Source organism: Biomphalaria glabrata, chromosome 1 (genome assembly GCF_947242115.1).
Source record: "Biomphalaria glabrata chromosome 1, xgBioGlab47.1, whole genome shotgun sequence".
Taxonomy (NCBI): Eukaryota; Metazoa; Mollusca; class Gastropoda; family Planorbidae; genus Biomphalaria; species Biomphalaria glabrata.
This window is the reverse complement of record NC_074711.1, coordinates 30,546,054-30,570,397: the sequence shown is the minus strand read 5'-3', so window position 1 is coordinate 30,570,397 and position 24,344 is coordinate 30,546,054. Positions and strand designations below refer to the sequence as shown.

Sequence of the window (24,344 nt, the reverse complement as noted above, 5' to 3'; positions counted from 1 at the left end):
TCAATTTGTTTGGAACAAGCGCCTCATTCGACATAGTTGCATTGCAGATCAGACAGAATGGCAATGGAGAATCTTCAGGTCCCGAAGATATAAAACCATATCCGATGTAATCTTCTATGTACCTTCGTTTGGTTCCATGCTTTTCATTGAACACTTTCGCAGTTTCATTCTTACTAACATATTTCTCCATGGATAACAAAGAATAACGCTTAAGAGATAATTTGTTATTATTAGCATACACCTAAAAAATGTACATGAAACACATCGCTTATTATTATCGTTAACAATTCAAGAACAGCTATGCGTCAGGTAAGACGGCCTACATTTTATCATTATAATAATATATGTATAGTTGACACTTGACAATTCCATAACCTGAAGAGCGAACAGCCCTTTCTGTCACTATGGAGCGACCCACTACTATTACTGGTCGTTGCAAGTGGGGATGTCATCGCAACGTAAAATACAAATTTAATATTAGGCAGGCCTGTGTAACGCTTCACATACATATGGCGTTCTGAAAACTCCCGAGGCACACCTGCAAATTTTTTACGGCACACTAGTGTGCCGCGGCACACAGTTTGAGAAACACTGTTCTAGCACATTGCCACCCAAACGTCCACATGTTGTAGAAGTCTTCTGTTGTGTTTTAAGTTTCTTTGGTTTCTTGGGTTTTTAATAGAGAGTAATCATTGAATGTCTAATGTGTTCTAGAGCACCGATGTCCACATTTTCCCAGCCTTTGGGCCCTATACATTTTCGACTCACTTGACACTTCCGCATCAACACAAATATACAAAAATTCCTCGAGCTCAAAGGTCTTCGTCCGACTTATTAGACACCCACAATAAAGGTAAAGTAACAAAAATACTTAAAAACAAACAAACAAACAAAGCTTATTAGAAGTCCAAATGCATCAATTAGTTTGGATCGGTCATGTAATTAAATTTATAATAGATATAGACTAACAACAATATACCTGTGGGATTAGAAATATTTTTACCAATTGTTTGTTTAGTGCTTTTTCATGCGTTGACCTTTCCACTGCGCTACGATCCTTCCACTTATCCCTGACCAGATGGGACAAATGGGGTGGGGGAAAGAAAAAAAGGGAGATCTGGCTGAATTTTGCCATAAATCACTTCTTAAAGCATTTATAAAAAGGGGGAAACGACATGATTTCGAACTCATGGCTCAAGCCTCCTCAAACAGACATACTAACCGCTATGCTAGTGAGGTGCTTATGAAAAATAGAAGATCGTATAGATCAATTGTTTGTTTCAAACTTACTTTAAAGCAGCAACCTATAAAGGGGAGTAATAAAGCTTATACCACCACTTCAGTCAAGTACAACTTCTTTCCAATGTTCGAGATACAAAACAAAATAACTAAATACATATATATATATATATGACTTCTAATGTCTCGGAAGACAATGGACAATGTCAGATAAAAAAAAAAGTGCAAAATTTCAATTTGATCCGAGATAGGGCGTCGGAGAAATATCGTGTACAAACTTTGTACCAGACAGACAGACAGAGTTGATATAAGCTTTATAAAAAAGAGTGACCTACAAAAGCACTATGAACATGTCTTCCTCCTAGAGTTCTAATTTGTTTCTTCTTCAAAATAGGTCGACTTTTTATGACGTCATCCTGAAATAAACAGAGTTTCTTTTTTAGCTGCCCCCGAAGGGGGAAAAGACGCCTATTAGTTTTGTGTGGCTTGTCTGTCCGTCTGTTCGTCCTGTTTAGATCTCGTAAACTAGAAAAGATAGTGAATAATCCGACATCCTAATATTTTAGATCATTCAAAGTTCTGATGCAACAGCTACTTTTTTCTTTTCTGAAAGCGAAAAATCTAATTTTTTAAATAAAGTATGCATTTTTACAACTATTCACTATTAATAGTAACAAACACCTTGCTATTTATTAACATTGATAACAATTTGCCATACTTTTAGCCTATTTATGCAAACAGTTGTAGATTTTTTGTAAAAAATATTGTTTTTTCTACAATTGTACTGCTAAGTTAAAAAAGTTCTATCATACTAACTATTACAAATACAAAAAAAAATGATATAACATTTATTTTGAAAGAGAAAAAAACTTTTTAGTAAGCATATAAGTACAACATAATTTAATAAATTAATAAGTAGTTTTTCATATTATCGCACTCGTGAACTGCACAGTTCTAGACTCTATGGAACTCTCTTATCTAAAGGATTGTTTTTTACGGAAATGTTTTTCGACATTTTGTTTTGCTTGGGCTTTGAATTAGAGATTGACCCTTGAATTAGAGATTGACCCTTGAATTAGAGATTGACCCTTTACAAAACAATTAGATCAATTAGATGATCATTCTAAGACATCAGTTAGGCCAGGTTCACATTTAACTTCACATTCACTTTCACCTATCATTTAGTCAGCTGGACCGCTGAGGCACCACACAAGATCTGTCAACCTTCTTTCTCCATTCTCCTCTATCATTTGTCTTTGATAGAATTTAAATCTAATATTCTTTCTGAAAATATTGAAACCTGCCTTTTTACCTGCCAGGGTGGACCACTTCGGGGCCGATTTTGAGTTTGTGTTTCCACACAAACTGTCTTGGTAACCTTGTTAAATTATAAATCGAAAGATCCAAAGAACAACCAAAACTTGATTACAAACAAGAAAAATAAATATAAAAAAGTAAATAAAAATACATAACATATTTCATAGGACAATTATTTTGATCTAAATAACTAATAAATGTTAGATTTAAAAAAAGGAACATATTTTACCACGCCTCCTTCCCCCACCCCCTTTTCGAAAAAAAATCCTGGTTAAGCGAATGAATAAATCTACTAACTAGACTTTATAATATTCTAATGATAGGCCTTTAGATTTAGACTTACAAGACGGTGCGCGGAATCTTCTTGAACATTTCTTTATTAAATTCTTTACTGAATAGGGCCGACAAGCGAAAATACACAAAGATGTAATCTGTTCAAGATACAGATTTTCTAGTCCTCTCGCCTAAATTAATTTTTTTTTCATAATTAAAAAAAATATATATAACGTCAAACTAGAGTTTTCCACTGTGGCCAAATAGCTAGTGATTTTTTCCCCATAGATATTTCTTGGAAAATCGTTACAGCCATTTCCGAGAAGCGTGTCTAGGTTCCGGGTTCCAGTCATTTAAAAAAATGTTTTTGCCGATGAAATGTGCAAGTTGAATAGAGGAATTTTAATAATCAACTACTCAACATTTTTTTTACTCTTATTTACGTAACAACCAAGGATGAAATAATGTCAATGGAAGGACAATGAGGGATTATCTTTGAAGTACCTTACAGTTGAAACAGGTTTATGGGATTAATTTTATGTGTTTGTTTCGTTTGACGTGAGATACATAAGCTTTCAGTGCCCATGCAGAGTTTGGTTAGAATGGTATTGTGTTCGTCTTGTGTTTGTATTACTTTTTTTTTTATATTACCTATGAGGTTACTTTCATTCGTCTAGCAAGAGTCGTGGAGTATATGTTTAGGTTAGTCGAACTGAATGAAAGACAGGAAGTGTGTAAATATTTGAAAGATAGTTCTCTCAATTTGGTGTGATATAGACATATATGATCCATCCATCCATCCATTCATCCATCCGTCCGTCCTTCCATCCGTCCGTCCGTCCGTAGTCCGTTCGTCCGTCCGTCCGTCAATCAATCAATCAATCAATCTATCTATCTATCTATCTATCTATCTATCTATCTATCTATCTATCTATCTATCTATCTATCTATCTATCTATCTATCTATCTATCTATCTATCTATCTATCTATCTATCTATCTATCTATCTATCTATCTATCTATCTATCTATCTATCTATCTATCTATCTATCTCACCATTAATATCTCGAGTAATGCAACTACAACAAATGAAAGGAACTGACCTGTGTCTGAGTGGGCCTACTCGTAGCGGTCCGACGTCCAGTCAGAGGATCTATAAATGGTATCACCTGACAGAAAAAAAAAATGTATGGTACCCAAATCTATTACAGCCTTGAATTATGAAAACTAGAAGGGTGAACTTATTAAACCGATATATTGTTACGAAAGAATAGGAACTTCGATGCAATGGCAAAATATGTAGGTTACTGTTGGGTCAGCGATGCCAGGTAAAACAATGCTTACTCTTGATCTATACACTAAGACAATTCCTACATGAAATTTTTCTTATTTTAAAATATTTTTTTTCGTGTCGTTGTCGTAGTCTGTAACTATTTTATTAATATTTTAATTAACTTACCTCTTCAGGGGTCTCAGCATCAGAATAGACTGGATGAATCTTCCTCTTTTTGTCCATAAGGTCTTCGTGTTGCTTTAAAAGTTGTTCTTGTCTCTGGCGACGTTCTTTTTCGGTGCGTCTCCTGTGGTGAATAAAGCCCAGACTCAATTAAGTACAAGCTTGGGGTAAGACCCAAAACCAAGGCAACTGATATCATAGTCACCAAGAACAATGTGGTAACTCTCGTTCTATGCTTAGATATTTCTCATGTAAAACAGGTGGTGTCTTCTTATTTTCTTATATAATACACACGTTAGTTCAAAAAAGAAGATGATTACGTCCTACGCGTCATGCATTTAGTCATGCATATTAACCAATGACTTAAATTCTGCCAAGTCACTGGTTTTCCTGGCTAGCTCATGCAACCCATTCCATGCTCTAATAACACTAGGTAAGAAGGAGTATTTGTACAAGTTTGTCCACTTTCGTAGTTTGGGTATTACTGAAGGTGCAGCATAACTATATGAGTTTTTACAAATTGATTTTTGTTCATGTATGTCATTTTTAAACGACAACTATTTTTAGCGGTTGCAGTTTAGATCCCCCCCCACCCCAAACAAAAAGTTATAACATATAAAAAATACCTTTTAAGTTTCTCACAGTAATAGCTACTAATAACATACCAGATACATTTATTTACGTTTGAGAAATAAGGAATGCATAGTTGCGCACGTTATATATTATGAATATGAATATTATATATTCAATAGGAAGTGTTTAGTGTTACGCCTTAAAAGTAACTATATTAGCCTACATATACCATAGTCCGAAGGTCTCTAATAAAATTATTAAAGATAAGGACCTCTCCCAGAGGTCATGAATGAGTAATTGGTCATTCGATGACCGGTCATTTCATCTTTGGTCACTTCTTTTCCGGTAATCTCAACCCCGGTCATTTCATCCCCAATTATATATTTTTTTCTTAGTCAAAGCGTCATTGTTGCTGTTAAGGCTTTGCCTTTAAGCTCTCATTTAATCTAATATATTAATATGTTCATTTAGAATGTTTGTTTGATAGTTTTGACATGTCATTATAGTGTTTATAGTGTTCCCCCTCCTCTCTTCATGCCTGTTAAGAAATAAAGTAATATATGTAAATAAGTAGATATATATATTTGTAATGCGGGCTTTGTATGTAGTTACGTTGTTTTTATTTGATGTAGACATGCCAGTATTATCCTCCGCATATTGCATGATGTAATGATCAAAGGCCAAAGTGGGGTGGAAATAGTGAAAATCTTTTGAGAGAACGAGGTAACGATTCGAATACTTATGATCGTGTTGACAACTTATCTCATAATGGCTATTTTTCACCTTATCGTCATTAGTCAACATTTCTTTTTTAAATATGGGCGCGTTATTTTGAACCACGATATAACGTTTTCTTTATTGTAATAGACGTTGATTTCGCCCATGTCCTGGAGCCGATTCATATCGCCAAATCATATCGCCTTATACTGCTTATAGGCTTTGTTTTATTCCCCGTTAGAGCATTAAACTTATAAATTGTGGCTCTGACCATCAACCAAGGAAGAAATATGCAACACTGGCCAAGAAAGTTTACAAAGATGTACAGCAAAGTCAGCACTACGAATCAATTGGTAGCCTTCTCTAGAGCCTGTCTAACTTATTGATTTCAATGAACACACACACAAAATTTTTACATTAGCTCTATGTCTATATATGTTCTTCTTTTAAGTTAATGAATTTTATTTTTAATTAATTAAATTCTTTTTTTTATTTAATGTGTCACACTTAAGTCATGTAAATGAAAATAAATATATGAAATACTGTTAATTTCATACTTTTTTTTACAATTATTATTTGTTGGATCAGATGATGAAATGACCAGGGGATGAAATTCCAGGTGATGAAATGGCTACGGGATAAAATGACCAAGAGATGAAATGACTTGGGATGAAGTGACTAAGGATAAAATGACCGGGGATGAAATGACCAACCTTCATGTCCGTGGGTCAACTATCAATTAGGTGATCGGTCAGAACAGGCTTGTGATGAAGCAAATTTTTACAATAATAAGTTCATTGAATACTTTTGACTATTAACAAAGTAATAATAATAATAATCAGCAACACTTTTAGCCAGGCACATGTCTATTTTGTATGGAGGTAGGGAGGATTGTGGTTGTTGATGGTGCTTCATAGCTTTTGATATTCTGCTGAAAATAACGAAACTTGCCTCTTCACCCGTATTTGCTTACCAAACAGATTACCCATGACTGAACCCATAAGGGCCGCATCTGAATTCGTGTGAAAACACAGACTCTTTGTAATCATTCTTTCTATTTTAGATATACACAATTTAAAAATTTCTAAATATATACAAACACATATAGACAATTTAGAATGCGAATACCAGAGAACTACTTACTTTGGGACATCAAAAACTGAATATTTATCTTTCGATGGCCTTCTTTTTATAGCCTAATGAGATTTGTATAAATATGCGTCATTTTCTTGAATAAAATAAAAATATCAATAATTATGATGTTTCAAAAGACGTGATGATTCATGAGAAACTTCAACATACGCATAATCAACTGCAATGTTTCTCTTAATCATATACACATCAGCACAAGTATGTTTTTAATTTGTGAGATATGTTAATTCTGGGTTTCTGGGGATAATGCGAAACATTATTTTGTTACTAAATAAATCTTCACTCCGTCACAAGTCTCTACAAGAACAACCACCATTTTTTAAAAATTGTTTTTATATAGAAGATCTTTCATGCTAACAGCATGAGCAATACCATATGGTCCAATCTCTTTTGTGGACAAGTGGGGGGGGGGGGTAACTGGGAGAAAGCTTCCGTGCTGCCTTTAGGCGCTCACACTGCACGAGTTGGGATTCGAACTCAAGCCCCCTTGTTAGGTAGTCAAACGGTTTTGGCCTCTCAGCCACTCACCCCACACTTCTGACGCGCATCTAGCTCTTTCTTATATTATTTCTTAAGGGGCTTTAGTTTTACAACGAAGTCATATTTGTAGTTTAGGTCAGCCTACCCATTTCCCCTTAGGGTTTAGGGTTAGGGTTAAGGGCTTCGCAAATATGAGCCACATTGAAATAAGATTTTCGGGCCACAAGCGTAAGTCATAAGACTGACCCTTTCGTTGTCACACATCTCGTCGTAGGATTGTTAAAATATGTTTAGAATTATATACATTCTTAAAAATTAACTATTCAATATTAAAAACAGAAAGAAAAAGAAGGGAAGAAAAAGAACGAAAAAAAAGATGACTTAAATGAGGCTTTAAAATGAATTAAAAGGCAGATATTGAAAGTGGCCTCTCACCAGAACTAGCAACACTCCAATCACTCCAATAATGCCTATGACACAGACAAAGAACACGACAAAGGATTTGATCCTGTGGTCCGACTCTCGGTGTTCCTCTTGCAGTACTTTCAAGCTCTTCACGGAGACGGTGGCAAGTGGCAGGGGCGTCACTTTAGGCACTGAGTACATCAAATACACACGTTGCAGTTAGGCATAGATCAAATAGAGAACTTAAACTTTAGGCACTGAATGAATCAACACACACATTGCAGTTAGGCATAGATCAAATAGAGAACTTAAACTTTAGGCACTGAATGAATCAACACACACATTGCAGTTAGGCATAGATCAAATAGAGAACTTAAACTTTAGGCACTGAATGAATCAACACACACATTGCAGTTAGGCATAGATCAACAGGAGAACTCAAACTTTAGGCCCTCATTGCATCAACACAAAAATTGCAGTTAGGCATAGATCAAATAGAGAACTCCCTAGTGCTATTAGAGCATGGAATGGATTGCCTGAGCTAGCCAGGAAAACCAGTGACTTGGCAGAATTTAAGTCATTGGTTAATATGCATGACTAAATGAATAACGCGTAGGACGTAATCGTCTTCTTTTTTGAAGTAACGTCTGTATTATATAAGATAAGATAAGTTAAGATAAGAGAACTCAAACTTTAGGCACACAAAACCTCCTCAATAGTAAAACATAAATAAACACTCTTGATCAGATATTTAGATATCTAAATAAAATGTCTGTTAGGCACTGTAATCACCGATGAAGAGTCATGGACTCATATAGTGTTTTGGTCATAGACATAAATATAAAGACTAACTGATATAATCCAATAATATGATTTTTTTTCGTTTTAATTATAAAAAAAAATGATTATCAAAAACACTTTGTATTCTATCAAAACGCGAAATTATCAAAGTCAGCAAACTTTTTTTTTTTAAAGTAAAATAGTCTGTTTTTAAAAGTTAACATTTGGGCAGGTTCACATTTTAAGTTTTTGAAGCTTGTCTTTCAACTTTCTTTTTTACCCAACTGTTTCTCTCTCCCCACTGGTTTGACCCTTTTACTTTTTCAAAATATAATCATTTTAAAATTAAATTTGGTCTAGAGATCTACCTATATCTTGAAACTCGTCAGTGGAAAATTTCGCAAAGAAGAAATCTTCTAGACCACTGTCTTTTTATGGTATTATGTCTGCATCTTCTATACCATATCTCTAACTTAGTAGATCCTGTGTTCTAGCCTAGACCTATGTCTTTTTATGTTTAAAAGTCTGGATCTGTATCATCAGACTTAGAATCTTCTATACTCTGAAAAGATTTAAACATGAACGTAACCAGGAGGCTACTTGTTTATTTACCATAGCTCATTGATTAATTCATTACTTTGCCATGAAATCTAAACCTTTGTTTTATTTACCTTTAGTAATTTTTTTCAACTTCATTTTGGCATTCATTAAGGCTTCGCCAGCAGGGTCCAAGGTGTCCACCATGAGAGAATCTTCATTGTCCAGGTCATCGTCCACGTCCTCGTCCTTGAGATCGAGCATGCCTTGAGACAGGGCATGCGCCATGGCTTCGTCTCTTGAGGGGAACAGCATATGCGCCACTGGGTTCTTGTGCTCATCCGGTGGCCTCTGCGTCATAAATGTGTGCATGGCTTTCTGGGTCGTGAAAGGGTTTGCGGATGTAGTAATGGGAACCTCCAGTTCCAGATCTTCAAGGATGGTGTTAGAGTCGAAGATGCTCACATATTCCCCATCCACAAATACTTTTTGTGGTAAAAGCTGTGGCGTTGCACGGGGAGCACTTTTTTTTCTCAATTGATGGGGCATGCTGCGGCGTTCTTGGAATTGAGTTGATTTATTGTGAAGAAATGCAAACATCTGCATTCGGTTATGCATAGAATCACTCATGATTCTTTTATTCCATGATTCACTCACAATTTCTAAAGGTAATGAATCACGAATGATTCTGTCAGTCAAGGTGCCCTTAGTATTTGTGTTAAACCCAGATTCACCAATGAATCTGTGAGTCAATGGATCAGTCGTTAAAAACGGATCCCTTTTGGAATGTTGCACTTCTCGCTTGCCATGTTTCTTGTAGTTTCTTTTGATCTCGTTCATCTCGTTACTCAGCAGGGTCTGTAACTCTGATTCACTGGGTTTCGGTGTGTAGGGCAACTCATCGTCCGCTTGAGCCTTGTTTATCCTTAACATGGCATCTTGCATGATATTGGACAGATGTGCCATCGGCTCTGATTCGTAAGAGGCTACAATCATTGGCTTATCACTTTGTTCGTCTCCACTCTGAGCTGTTAAAGAAGTTATTAAAACATTGCCAGGTGCCGTAACAAAATCAGAAATGTCTAAACCCACCAAATTTAATATAAAATATCTTATCATGCTATATTTAAAGGCTAGCCAGAAACACCAAAAAGCTGAACTCCTTCTACCTCCCTGTTTAAGATTTAAGATATTACAGCTGACACAGGTGAACTGTATCCAGGCCACAGCTGTCCAAACTACGATGGCTGGACAAGTCTTAGTCAGTAGGTCTGAAAATCGGCTACCCTAAACGACTTTTTGTTTCACGAGAAGCTGTGTGCTCTCAACGGACTCAACATAAACGTTATAAAGACACTGCCAAGAGCTCCCTCTAAGAATGTGAAATTGACATCCATGACTGGGAAACGCTAACTTCTGATAGCTCCTCGTGACGTGAAGTCGTGAATGTACAAGGGAAGGAGATCAGCTATCAGCAAAGAACGCAGATCACACACATCACACATGCAAAGCTACGAGTCAAAGCGGGCAACTCTGCAACAGACCCAACCTTCCCATGCCCAGTGTGTGGCCAGCTTTTCAAAGTGAAGATAGGACTCCATTGCCGTCTTCGAGTTCATAAGAAATGAGATTGTGCTCATGTTCGATCACGAAGGAGGCGCTATATATAGGCTCTGCAGACCCTACTAGACGTCACATTGAATTAAATTTTAATGTTGTGATAGACTGGTAGCTTAGCGTACTTGATTGAAAGGTTTGATAGACTGGTATCACAGCGTACTTGATTGAAAGGTTTGATAGACTGGTATCACAGCGTACTTGATTGAAAGGTTTGATAGATTAGACATCACTGAATACTAACTTGAGACGGTTCATAAATTCTAACTCTGACAGTGAAATGACACGGAATCAATTTGGCAAATTTGTAATTGCCTAAAATAACAACGACATCTTACAAATAAAACCTACTCAATGGATCAGAGCGAAATGATTTTAAGGTACAAATATTTAACATTGACATTTAAGCACGAGTAGAACAATGACCTGGCGGTGTAGTAACCAAAGTTTGAAACTGAGTCGCCAAGTTCACTTGATGATAGAACAGGAGATCCCCTCGAGCCAGAGCCATCTTTTCAAGTCTCTTCTCTCCCTGGTAAAGCTCCTGCAGGAGGAAGTGTACAAATAATTAATTGTAATCATTTTATTTCCCTTTAGTATTTCTTATTTCCTATACTGTAACTATTTTTTGATCTGTGTTGATGTATTGAAAAAAAAATCCTTATAGTGGAAAGTCCATTGGGTTGAACGTATTTCAGTTCTTCACATGGTAGTTTAGTTATTTCTTTAAGACACTCTCTTCCTATAAGGCAATAAATCGTTTTCTTACTTTTCAAAGACTAAGAGACAAAGAGCAATTAAATAATCTTTGATAACTAGAAATACATTCAAATCAGGGCTGGATTTTGGGGGGAGTGTAGGTTGGGCTACTTCCCAGGGTCTCCGGAAATCGGAAAGAATGTCAAATCACATAAAATTGTATTGGTCCCAACATTGTTTAAAGGAAGATCTGGGTCTACATAAACAAACGATATGGAGTTACATTTAGTACTACGCAGAATTGACTTTAAATCAGTGCCCCCCCCCCCCAGGATATCATCCTTAAGGGAAGCCTCTACAAACCAATGTATACATTTCGTTTCAATTATGAGTATTGGATATAAGAAAGAATGAGATTAAATTTACAGGTCCTCTATATTTCTTTCTTTACAAATACGATTTTTAAAACGATATTTACTTAATATTACCAAGTGCCTTTTAAAAAAGTATTCAAAAAGAGTAGGAGGCCTCCACAAAAATCCTGCTTAGGGCCTCCCCTTGATTAAATCCGGCCTGATTTAAATACTTACATGAACAAAACTTTGGTATAATACTGTTCTGATTCCTTTGTCTGGAAGGTCTTCAATCTTGTTACACAGGTCTATCACATGATGTTTGACGCCCCAACGAAGTTTAGGATTTTCTCTGGACACCACAAGACCAGCGACCTGTACAGGCTCGACCAGTGGTATCTCGACACCTGGGCAGGTAGAAGGATGAAAGTGAATTCTAGTCTCATACATCTTTGTTTCGTAGAGAGTCGATCCACTTTTTGTCGACTTTTTGAAATAGTTTTTGGAACAAAGATATACAGAAGGCACTAAGACCTCACAGAAACTGTCAGTATCACATCGTCGATAGATCTACAAATTCTGCTATGTCAAATGTCTTAAAGATGAGCTAGCTAATTTTGAAAAGTATATAAACACTATGACAGGCAATTTAAAGTATGCAAATCAATGCCCAAAATGCGCGTTAGTGAAAGCTAAAACATAAGTCCAAAGGTCATATACTCCGCACAATAAAAGGCCAAAACTAAGCTACTCAACAACATAAGTACTTTTCTATTCCACTCACCACAACTGTGGGCCCAATATTAGAAAAAAGAGCGGTGGCTGAGCGGTAAAGCGCTTTGCTTCCAAAACCCGGTCCGGGGTTCGAATCCTGGTGAAGACTGGGATTTTTAATTTCGGGATCTTCGGGCGCCCCTGAGTCCACCCAGCTCTAATGGGTATCTGACTTAAATTTGGGAAAAGTGAAGGCGGTTGGTCGTTGGTGTGCTGGCCACATGACACCCTCGTTAACCACAGAAACAAATGACCTTTACATAATCTGCCCTATAGACCACAAGGTCTTCAAGGTGAACTTTATTTTTTTTATTCTACCAACCCCACATACGACCAAAGCTAATATACTCTTTATAACATAAGAAAAAAGTTAATCTAGTCTAATCTAGTATTTTACATCGAGACGATCTTATCCTTTTGTAGCTTCTCATGTGAATAAAGAGGCCAATCCTTGATACACAGCTGCGGTCACAGGTTGGTAATCACATGTAATCACCAGGCACTGCTGTACTTTCAGCCAACACAACGTAAGACCATAATTAATCTACTCACGGTGTAACTCACCCTAACATAAGAGCAAAGCTTATTTACTTAGCATAACATAAGAATCAATCTAATCTACTGTCCCCAACAAAATCTACTCACCACATCGAATCAAAATTCTTATATCACACTTGGAGGAGGTCATCACAAATATATCAGCGTTCTTAAGAACTTTAGTGAAATGTACTGTCCTGCAATTGCAAAGTGTTTTTGCTGACTTGAGGTATCTACCAGAAGAAAACAAACAGTAGTTTAAAATTAGCTCTTCATTCACAATAATGTAAATTCTAATAATTCCTTTAATTTAAGAACAAAAAAATAAAGAACTTCGACCAAAATGTAAAGATGTACGTTCCTGTTGAGTCTAATTCAAGTAAAAGAAATACAATTAATACCCCACCACTTTTTTTTTCTTAAATACTACCTAAACAAAACTTTATAAGCAGAAATAGCAAATGTTGTCGTCTGCTATCATCTAGTTTACCCGTGCACGAATTTATTTCTATTCCGTTTTAAAACTATCGCTTGCGTAAAACATTATTGTTGCACTAGGCCTATTAGATAAAGAACATAGAGTAAGTTAATTAAATGTATTAGGAACATTAGGAAACATAGAGTTAGATAAATGTGCTTGAATAAGTATTTCTCGTTACGTTGTACAATAACTCCGGAAAAGATCTCGGATACCAACGTGTTGTCCTATGTAGCTGGCATTCGAACCTCCTGGCGTGTCAACAACCTCATGTCATTTGAATAAGAATCTATTGATGACTGGGTGTTGCAAGAGCCAAATGTCATGTATACTAGAATCTATTGATGACTGGGTGTTGTAAGAGCCAAATGTCATGTATACTGTTAGACACCTTATTTATATAGGTTAGTTATTTAGCGACGCACCATAGATGACGCATATTGAACGGGACTAGTGACGTTTGGGATATGTTGGGTTAGAGACCGGAAAATCAGTTAGCGATAGAATATTCCAGGGTAACGACGTGTTTAGTGACAGAGACTTCTACTGTGGTCTTTTATCAGAATAAATCCATGTGAACTTGTTCATCGGTGTTGACTACATCTCTTCACTTGTTAAAAACAGATGTACTTGTTTTGTCTGACTTGTTGGTCAACTACACGTAATACACCCGAACAATTACATCCAAACGCCTGCAGAGTAATTGGTTGACTTCAAGACAGCCTGAATAAGCAACATCACAGTGGCGACCCCGAACCTCGAAGCCGGACCCCTGATGAAGCCGAACATCGAACCGGACATCGAAGCAGAACGTTTACTCAGGTGAGGGTCGTGCACTCGAAGATATAAGATTTCATCGGAGTACGGCTGAACACAACATCATCGCAGAGTGACTTTGTTCTAGATCTACATGTTCTTGATCGTACGTTCAACGAGCCGTTAACTCAGGGTGACCTTCGTCAGGACAGTAATCATCGCAACGTCTTGTTGAGTAGACTTAACCAGTATAGTATCAAAGCCTGATCTTCATATGCTGAATCGACCTACAGCCAGAGAAACCGTTCATTCATAACGGGTGAGAGATCGTTAGTGAACCTGTTGGACATATTTTTTTTCTTCGTCATAGGAGCCACATTGAGTATCAAGTTTACCTCGTCAGTTTCGAGAAGGACAGTTTGCCCGCTGTCAGAAGTATTGTGAGTACTACAAGTTTGGTAGCTAACTAAATCGCTCTGTCGTCTTACCCTTTGAGAGATTCTTGTGGAGCAGTTTGCTCATTGAACCGGTTGCTTGCCACTTTTATAACGGTCACTGTGTTTAACCTTTGGAAGGTTAGTGAAGTAATATTTAGCAGTACTGAACATTGATATATTTAGTATTCGTTGGTCTAGACCATACCTAGACTTGTTAGCAGTGAAGTAGTGGAAACAGCTACATCCACTTAATTTCGTTGAAAACCGTTAATCGTCTAACGGAACGTCGTCGGAGGTGACCTTGGTTTCACCTAGTCTACATTGGACATTTTGGTCTAGTGAAGCAGAGTACAACAGCAAACTTCGTCGTACTACCAGAGTAGCAGCAGAAGCAGTGAACTATTTTAGAGAACCGTTATTCGTCAGCCCAGATCAAGTCATCGTCAAGAAAGTCGTTATTCGTCAGCCCAGATCAAGTCATCGTCAAGAAAGCCGTTATTCGTCAGCCCAGATCAAGTCATCGTCAAGAAATTCGTTATTCGTCAGTCGTCCAGATCAAGTTGCCGTCAAGAGACTATTATTTGTCAGTAGTCGTCTACACAAGTCAAGTCGTCGCCAGAAGAACCGTTAACCTATTCGTCAGTAACTGTGCACACAAAGTCGTCGGAACTACACATACAGTCATCAACAGTCGTCGAAGGAACTGAAACATTTTGCTGTGACATATCAGGACATCTGTGGCATTACGTGGGATACTGGTAGCACCGGAGAACAGAGTCAGAACTGGAAGAGAGGCAGTGGAATTTGTTGTGATCTAGCATATTCGGGAGTCCGAACAAAGGGATCTTTCTTATCAAAAGCTAAGTGCCATTTTTCTTATTAGTGTATGTTTAGATTGCCCTTAGAAATAGATTTTGTCTAAATTTGGTATGTTAGCCTGAGTAAAATTCAGGTGGTGCTGAAGCCTTAAACCCGTTCGGGGAAGAAGACATAATTTAGATGAAAAACTATATTATACGTTTAGAGTTGTAATTGTTTTGTTTGTGTAAACGTCATATCCGTTGTTGCCTAGTTACTTCGTGACGTTATCATTGTGTGCCATATTGTCACATCCCAACCCATAGCGATAGTCTCATTTAATTATTTCATTTGTTTATATTATTTTAAATTATTTATTTTTATTAATTTAATTAGATCTGTATTTTTTTTTCACTTAATGATAGAAAGTGCGGGTAGGATTCTTTTACTGTGAATCAGACTAAAATAATTTTAGTTTGAGCGGTTAAAATCAAATATGATTTTGCCATGAGAATAATGCCGAAACTGGCTATGTAGTCAAACACTGTCGTCTGACTAAATTTAGATCTACAAATTGTTGTACATCTCTTTGGTACAATTAAATCATACTAGATCTAATAGTCATAGTGCTCTTGATAACTATAGATCTAAATGGTACTATTATATATAATATAATATACTAGATTTGAATTTGTGTGATACTAGATCGAATATACAGATTTAAATATAACTCAGACTAGATTTACTCATTTACTAAATCTATAGATAGAGACATAACACTTAAAACTGGTATAAAAGTGTGTAAAAACCTAAATATAAAATAAATTTAAAGTATAGCCATAACCAATATAGGCTAAGTAAAAATATATATAAAATATAAAACACAATGGCTACATCATCATATGTGGACCTTAAGGAGGTTAAGGAAACAGCTATGCAGGATGGAAAGGCCATGGAGTTAAAAGGAAAAGACTTAGCTGCTTATGTACAGCAAGTTGTGAGGGAAGAAATGGAACGGCAAGATAAAATAAGAAGGGAAAAAGAAGAGATAGAGAGACATGATAGGATCAGAAAGGAAGAATATGAAAAGCAAAAAGAGGACCAAGAAAGGCAGAGAGAACATGAAGCTAAAATGGAGAAGATGAGATTGGATGCAGCACAAGCCAGAGCTCAAACTGAACAAGGAAATAACACAAATAATTCAAATAATATTACCACACAAAGAGACAACCCTAATTCACAGACATGGCTAAAAAGAAAAATTCAAAGTTTTGATGAACAGAAGGATGACATTGGTGATTTCCTGAAAAGATATGAGGCAAAAATGTCTACATTTAATATGCCTGAAGAAGAATGGTCTGAAATACTGATAGACTTTGTTCATGGTCAAGCTCTAACAATATGTCAAAATCATGACCATCATATTGATGATAGCTATCAAGTTTTAAAAAGAGAGTTATTGAATGCATATGGTCATAATGCTACAACATTCAGAAAGAAATACTTTGACAATATACCATCATTAGGAATAGAACCCCAAACTACTATTAATATGGAAAAGGATTTTTTCAATAAGTGGGTAAAATTAGAAAAAGTGAATAACTCGTATGAGGGATTAAAAAATTTTATTCTAGTGGACAACTTTGTAAATAAATGTGATCCTCAATTACAATCTTTTATTAGAGAAAGAAACCCAAAAACTATAGATGAAATAACAGAGATAATGAGAGTATACAAAAATGTCTATCCAAATAAACCATTTTCTGATAGGGATAAGAGCAAAGTAGATTTAATAGGATACACCAAAGAAAATGTTGATAGAAGTAGAAATAGAAACAGATCAAATAGTGGAAATAGAAAATATAATGAAATAACCTGTTTTAAATGTCAAGGAAAAGGTCATATAGCAGCTAACTGTAGAAGAGGGAATAGTAGGTCTGGAAGTAGAAATAGATACAATGAACAAAATAACAGTAGATATAGGAGTAGAGATAGGAATGACAGGGGAAATTATAGAAATAGGAGTTACAGTAGGGAATACAAAAATAAAGGTACAGATAGGGTATATTTCATGGAAGGAAATAGGAACAATTTTGCAGTGTACCCAGGGTTTGTAGATAGAATTCCGGTGGAATTAATCAGGGATTCAGGTTGTAACACTTTGGCAGTAAAGACTAAATTTGTCAAACCTCATTGGTATAAAGGGTTTACTAAGAAAGTAGAATTAGCAGATGGCACCGTAAGGGAATTTAAAGCTATAAGGGTATACATTGAAACTCCATTTTTCACTGGTTATTGTGATGGCATTGCAATACCAGAAATGAGATATGATATGTTAGTAGGAAACATAAAAGGAGTTAAAGAATGTTCAAGAAAAGAATTAGAAGACTGGCAAAACAAATACAAAAACATAAGACAAAATCATGAAAACATAGAAACACAAAATATAACAAGTATGGTAATAACAAGATCAATGAATAAACAAGATGAGAAACAGGAAAATACAATAAATGTAATAAGTAAGGATGAAGAAAAAGAAACCAGTAAAGTAATACAAATAGAAAATACAGATGTTAAGGAAAGAGAGATAGAAAATGAAACACAAAATAGTCTTGAAACACAAATATCTCAAAGTGAAAAAGAAACAACACCCACATTTGCATTAGAACAAATGAATGACAATATTATTGGGAAAATATATTCAAGAATATCAGACAAAAACAATAATAATCCAATGGAGAAATTTTGTATAGAGAATAAAATATTATTTAGACAAACAAGTAATGATAACAAGAAAATAAAACAACTTGTCTTACCACAGAAATATTGGAAAGATGTTTTAATCATGACACATGATAATAATTTAGCAGCACATAGGGGAGTAAAGAAATGTTATAGGAATTTGTCAAAACAAGTATTTTGGCCCAAAATGAAAGCAACAATAAACAAATACATAAACTCATGTGACATATGTCAAAAGAGATCTAACAAAAGCCTAGTGAATAAAGCACCTATTCAAGAAATGGATGAACATACAGCACCATTTCAGAAAGTATCTATTGATTTAATAGGTCCTTTAATTCAAACTGAAAATAATAATAAATACATTTTAACAGTAATAGACATGTTTAGTAGATACCCAGAGGCAATCCCATTATCAAATACAAGTGCAGAAAATATCATTAATGCCATAACTCAAAAAGTAATTACAAGACATGGTATACCTAAAATTATATTGAGTGATCAGGGATCTCAGTTTAAGTCAGAACAATTTAAGAAATGGACTAAACAATATAATATACAACACATATACTCTTCAGAGAGTAACGGTTTATGTGAACGATATGGTGGTTCATTAAAAAGATCACTAACAAAAATAATTCAGAATAATCAGAACAAGTGGGATCATTACATTAACTATGTACTATTTGCTCATAGAAACAACATCCATGAAGCAACACAATTTTCACCATATGAAATAATACATGGAAGAAAACCCAGAGATGAATTAGATGTTTTTAAAGAAAATCTAATAGACAATGAGAATAAATTAAATAATGACAGTGAAACAACAATCACAACAGAATTGAAAGAAATATGGACTCAAGCATATAACAACAATAAGAAATACAAACAAAGTGCTCATGAGAATCTAAATAAGAAAAGACAATTGAAAACACTAGAAGTAGGAAACAATGTATTAATATTAATAAATGACCTGAAAAATAAAATTGGTAAACAATGGAAAGGTCCATTTAAGGTGATAAAACAAATTAATGATGTGAATTATCAAATTGAAATAAATGGGAAAATTAAAACATATCACATAAATAATTTGAAACTGTATCATGATAGAGAAGATGAGTTGATACAAAACATTCAGGAGGAAATAGAAAATACATTTTCAGAAAGAGAAGAATGCTTGATGATAATAACAAATGAAAATCATAATGAAAATGATATTAAGGAAATACCTGTAATAGAAACAAAAGAGAATCAAACTTGGCAAAAGATTAATCTTAATAATTTAACTAAGGAAAAGTCAAAAGATATAACTAAAATAATACAGGAATACAAAGAAATTGTTTCCAGTATACCAGGAAAAACTAATATTATTAAACATGACATTAAAGTAACAGATCCAAAACCTATCAAACTTAAGCCATATAGAATACCGCTACATTTACAAGACAAAGTAAAGAAAGAAATAGACAATTTACTAGAATCAGGTATAATTGAGCCATCAACATCTCCTTATGCTTCACCAATTGTGATAGCCAAAAAGAAGAATGGAGATATAAGGTTATGTATTGATTATAGGAAACTTAACAACATCACAGAATTTGACCCATATCCAATGCCAAATATAGAGGATATTTTACATAAATTAAATGGAGCAAAATTTTTTACTAAATTGGATTTAACTAAAGGTTATTGGCAAATACCTTTAACAGAAAATGCAAAACCTTACACAGCATTTGTAACACCATATGGTATTTTTCAATGGAACTATATGAGTTTTGGATTAGTAAATGCACCTGCCACATTTAATAGAATGATGAACATGATAATTGGAAACAAAGAAAATGTTATTTGCTATTTGGATGACATATGTATTTTTAATAATAGTTGGGAGGAACATTTGGTAGATGTAAAAGAAGTATTCAAAATAATAAAAGAAAGTGGACTTACAATTCAAGCAGAAAAAGTAGAAATAGGATTGGAGGAAATAATTTTCTTAGGACATAAAGTAAATAACAACATGATTAGCCCTATTGAAGATAACATAAAGAAAGTACTTAATATTGAAATACCTACAACAAAAAGACAAATTAAAAGTATATTGGGAATAGTAAATTATTACAGAAAGTTTATAAAGAACTTAGCAGAAATAGTGAATCCATTAAATGACTTACTTAAAAAAGGAAAACCTCAAAAAGTAGTTTGTAATGAGGAATGTGTGAAAGCTATTGACAGAATTAAAGATGTTTTTAGTCATGAATTAATATTAAGACTACCCGATAAGGACAAAATATTTTATGTCACAACTGATGCATCTGGTAATGTTATTGGTGGTTGTTTAATGCAGAACTATGATAACTTACATCCTATATTATATGTAAGTAGAAAATTATCAGAGGCAGAGAAAAAATATAGTGTCATTGAAAGAGAAGCCTTAGCTGTAATATGGGTAATTACTAAGCTAGAGAGTTATTTAATAGGAAGGAAATTCATATTATTAACTGATCATAAACCTATTCAGTATATACAGCAAAAGAGCATGAAAAACAGTCGTGTTTATAGATGGTTCTTAGCACTACAGGAATATAAATTTGAAGTGAAAGCTATTAGCGGATCTGTGAATATTGTAGCTGATCTATTGTCTAGAATGACATTGAAGTGAAATAATTTTGTAAATAAACTATGATTATATTGAGTATGTAATATATATTAATATATTGACACAATTTATATGTTATGGAAAAGGGAGATAAGTAAATTTGATGTTAAGCATTTGAAAGTAAGTATGGATATTTTTTTTTGTGTGAATCATTTCATATATCATTGACGAAAGTTAGTTCTATGGAAAAGGGTGAGTATAAAAGAAAAATGGACAAAAGCGTATAAAAGGGTGGTAAGAAAAAATTTATTGAATGTGTAAATAAAGTTTATAATTGTTTTTTTGAAATATTGTATTTTATCAGATTACTGCCAGAAAGAACATTTGTGATGTATGACGTGCCCATAGGATGCCACATTTTCCTCCATGATGAACTGTGTACTAATGAAGATGATTCTGGAATGTTATGAACATTGACAAGTCAAGATGAAGATGTCAAGATTTTATGTTTGTTGTCTTCCCCTTAAATTGAAAATGCCCTTGTAAGACTTGACAGTAGTGGAAAAATATTGACATATTTTTTTTTCAAGGGGGGGAGGAATCTGTTAGACACCTTATTTATATAGGTTAGTTATTTAGCGACGCACCATAGATGACGCATATTGAACGGGACTAGTGACGTTTGGGATATGTTGGGTTAGAGACCGGAAAATCAGTTAGCGATAGAATATTCCAGGGTAACGACGTGTTTAGTGACAGAGACTTCTACTGTGGTCTTTTATCAGAATAAATCCATGTGAACTTGTTCATCGGTGTTGACTACATCTCTTCACTTGTTAAAAACAGATGTACTTGTTTTGTCTGACTTGTTGGTCAACTACACGTAATACACCCGAACAATTACATCCAAACGCCTGCAGAGTAATTGGTTGACTTCAAGACAGCCTGAATAAGCAACATCACAATACTATAATCTATTGATGACTGGGTGTTGCAAGAGCCAAATGGCATGTATACTAGAATCTATTGATGGCTGGGTATTGCAAGAACCAAATGTCATATATGCTAGAATCTATTGATGACTAAGTGTTGCAAGAACCAAATGTCATGTATTCTAGAATCTTTTGATGGCTAGGTGTTGCAAGAACCAAATGTCATGTACACCAGAATCTATTGATGCCTGGGTCTTGGAAGAACCAAATGTCAGGTATACTAGAATCTATTGATGGCCGGGTGTTGCAAGAACCAAATGTCATATACACCAGAATCTATTGATGACTGGGTCTTGGAAGAACCAAATGTCAGGTATACTATAATCTATTGATGGCCGGGTGTTGCAAGAACCAAATGTCAGGTATACTAGAATCAATTGATGACTGGATGTTGCAAGAACCAATTGTCAGGTATACCAGAATCTGTTGATGGCCGGGTGTTGCAAGAACCAAATGTCAGGTATACTAGAATCTATTGATGGCCGGGTGTTGCAAGAACCAAATGTCATGTATACTAGAATCTATTGATGACTGGATGTTGCAAGAACCAATTGTCATGTATACTAGAATCTATTGATGACTGGATGTTGCAAGAACCAATTGTCAGGTATACTAGAATCTGTTGATGACTGGGTCTTGGAAGAACCAAATGTCAGGTATACTAGAATCTATTGATGACTGGATGTTGCAAGAACCAATTGTCAGGTATACTAGAATCTATTGATGACTGGATGTTGCAAGAACCAAATGTCAGGTATACTAGAATCTATTGATGACTGGATGTTGTAAGAACAAAATGTCAGGTATACTAGAATCTATTGATGACTGGATGTTGCAAGAACCAAATGTCAGGTATACTAGAATCTATTGATGACTGGATGTTGTAAGAACCAAATGTCATGTATACTAGAATCTATTGATGCCCGGGTGTTGCAAGAACCAAATGTCATGCATACCAGAATCTATTGATGGCCGGGTGTTGCAAGAACCAAATGTCATGTATACTAGAATCTATTGATGACTGGATGTTGCAAGAACCAAATGTCATGTATACTAGAATCTATTGATGACTGGATGTTGCAAGAAACAAATGTCATGTATACTAGAATTTATTGATGACTGGATGTTGCAAGAACCTAATGTCATGTATACTAGAATCTATTGATGACTGGATGTTGCAAGAACATATTGTCAGGTATACTAGAATCTGTTGATGACTGGGTCTTGGAAGAACCAAATGTCAGGTATACTAGAATCTATTGATGGCTGGGTGTTGCAAGAACCAAATGTCATGTACACCAGAATCTATTGATGACTGGGTCTTGGAAGAACCAAATGTCAGGTATACTAGAATCTATTGATGGCCGGGTGTTGCAAGAACCAAATGTCATGTATACTAGAATCTTTTGATGGCTGGGTGTTGCAAGAACAAAGTGTCAGGTATACTAGAATCTATTGATGGCCGGGTGTTGCAAGAACCAAATGTCATGTATACTAGAATCTTTTGATGACTGGATGTTGCAAGAAACAAATGTCAGTTATACTAGAATCTATTAATGGCCGGGTGTTGCAAGAACCAAATGTCATGTATACTAGAATCTATTGATGGCCGGGTGTTGCAAGAACCAAATGTCATGTACACCAGAATCTATTGATGACTGGGTCTAGGAAGAACCAAATGTCAGGTATACTAGAATCTATTGATGGCCGGGTGTTGCAAGAACCAAGTGTCAGGTATACTAGAATCTATTGATGACTGGATGTTGTAAGAACCAAATGTCATGTATACTAGAATCTCTTGATGGCTGGATGTTGTAAGAACCAAATGTCAGGTATACTAGAATCTATTGATGACTGGATGTTGCAAGAAACAAATGTCATGTATACTAGAATCTATTGATGGCCGGGTGTTGCAAGAACCAAATGTCATGTATACTAGAAACTATTGATGACTGGATGTTGCAAGAACCAAATGTCAGGTATACTAGAATCTATTGATGACTGGATGTTGCAAGAACTAAATGTCAGGTATACTAGAATCTATTGATGGCCGGGTGTTGCAAGAACCAAATGTCATGTATACTAGAATCTATTGATGACTGGATGTTGCAAGAACCAAATGTCATGTATACTAGAATCTATTGATGACTGGATGTTGCAAGAACCAAATGTCAGGTATACTAGAATCTTTTGATGGCTGGGTGTTGCAAGAACCAAATGTCAGGTATACTAGAATCTATTGATGGCCAGGTGTTGCAAGAACCAAATGTCATGCACACCAGAATCTATTGATGACTGGGTCTAGGAAGAACGAAATGTTAGGTATACTAGAATCTATTGATGACTGGATGTTGTAAGAACCAAGTGTCATGTACACCAGAATCTATTGATGGCTGGATGTTGCAAGAGCCAAATGTCAGGTATACTAGAATCTATTGATGGCTGGATGTTGCAAGAAACAAATGTCATGTATACTAGAATCTATTGATGACTGGGTGTTGCAAGAAACAAATGTCAGGTATACTAGAATCTATTGATGACTGGGTGTTGCAAGAACCAAATGTCATGTATACTAGAATCTATTGAGGCTGGGTGTTGCAAGAGCCAAATGTCAGGTATACTAGAATCTATTG

At 35.2% G+C, this 24,344-nt stretch overlaps 1 protein-coding gene across 1 annotated transcript in view; it reads right to left on the bottom strand.

Moving 5' to 3' along the window:
- Positions 1 to 24,344, bottom strand: part of LOC106069653 (uncharacterized) — a 59,795-nt gene that overhangs the window by 23,420 nt on the left and 12,031 nt on the right. Inside the window, exons 4-12 of the mRNA XM_056031971.1 lie at positions 13,018 to 13,142; positions 11,836 to 12,005; positions 10,973 to 11,090; positions 9,064 to 9,957; positions 7,643 to 7,803; positions 6,719 to 6,771; positions 4,289 to 4,409; positions 3,933 to 3,998; positions 1,575 to 1,655 (exon numbers count right to left, since the gene is read on the bottom strand). Coding sequence (XP_055887946.1) covers positions 1,575 to 1,655; positions 3,933 to 3,998; positions 4,289 to 4,409; positions 6,719 to 6,771; positions 7,643 to 7,803; positions 9,064 to 9,957; positions 10,973 to 11,090; positions 11,836 to 12,005; positions 13,018 to 13,142 — 1,789 coding nt within the window. The remainder of the gene's footprint in view (positions 1 to 1,574; positions 1,656 to 3,932; positions 3,999 to 4,288; positions 4,410 to 6,718; positions 6,772 to 7,642; positions 7,804 to 9,063; positions 9,958 to 10,972; positions 11,091 to 11,835; positions 12,006 to 13,017; positions 13,143 to 24,344) is intronic.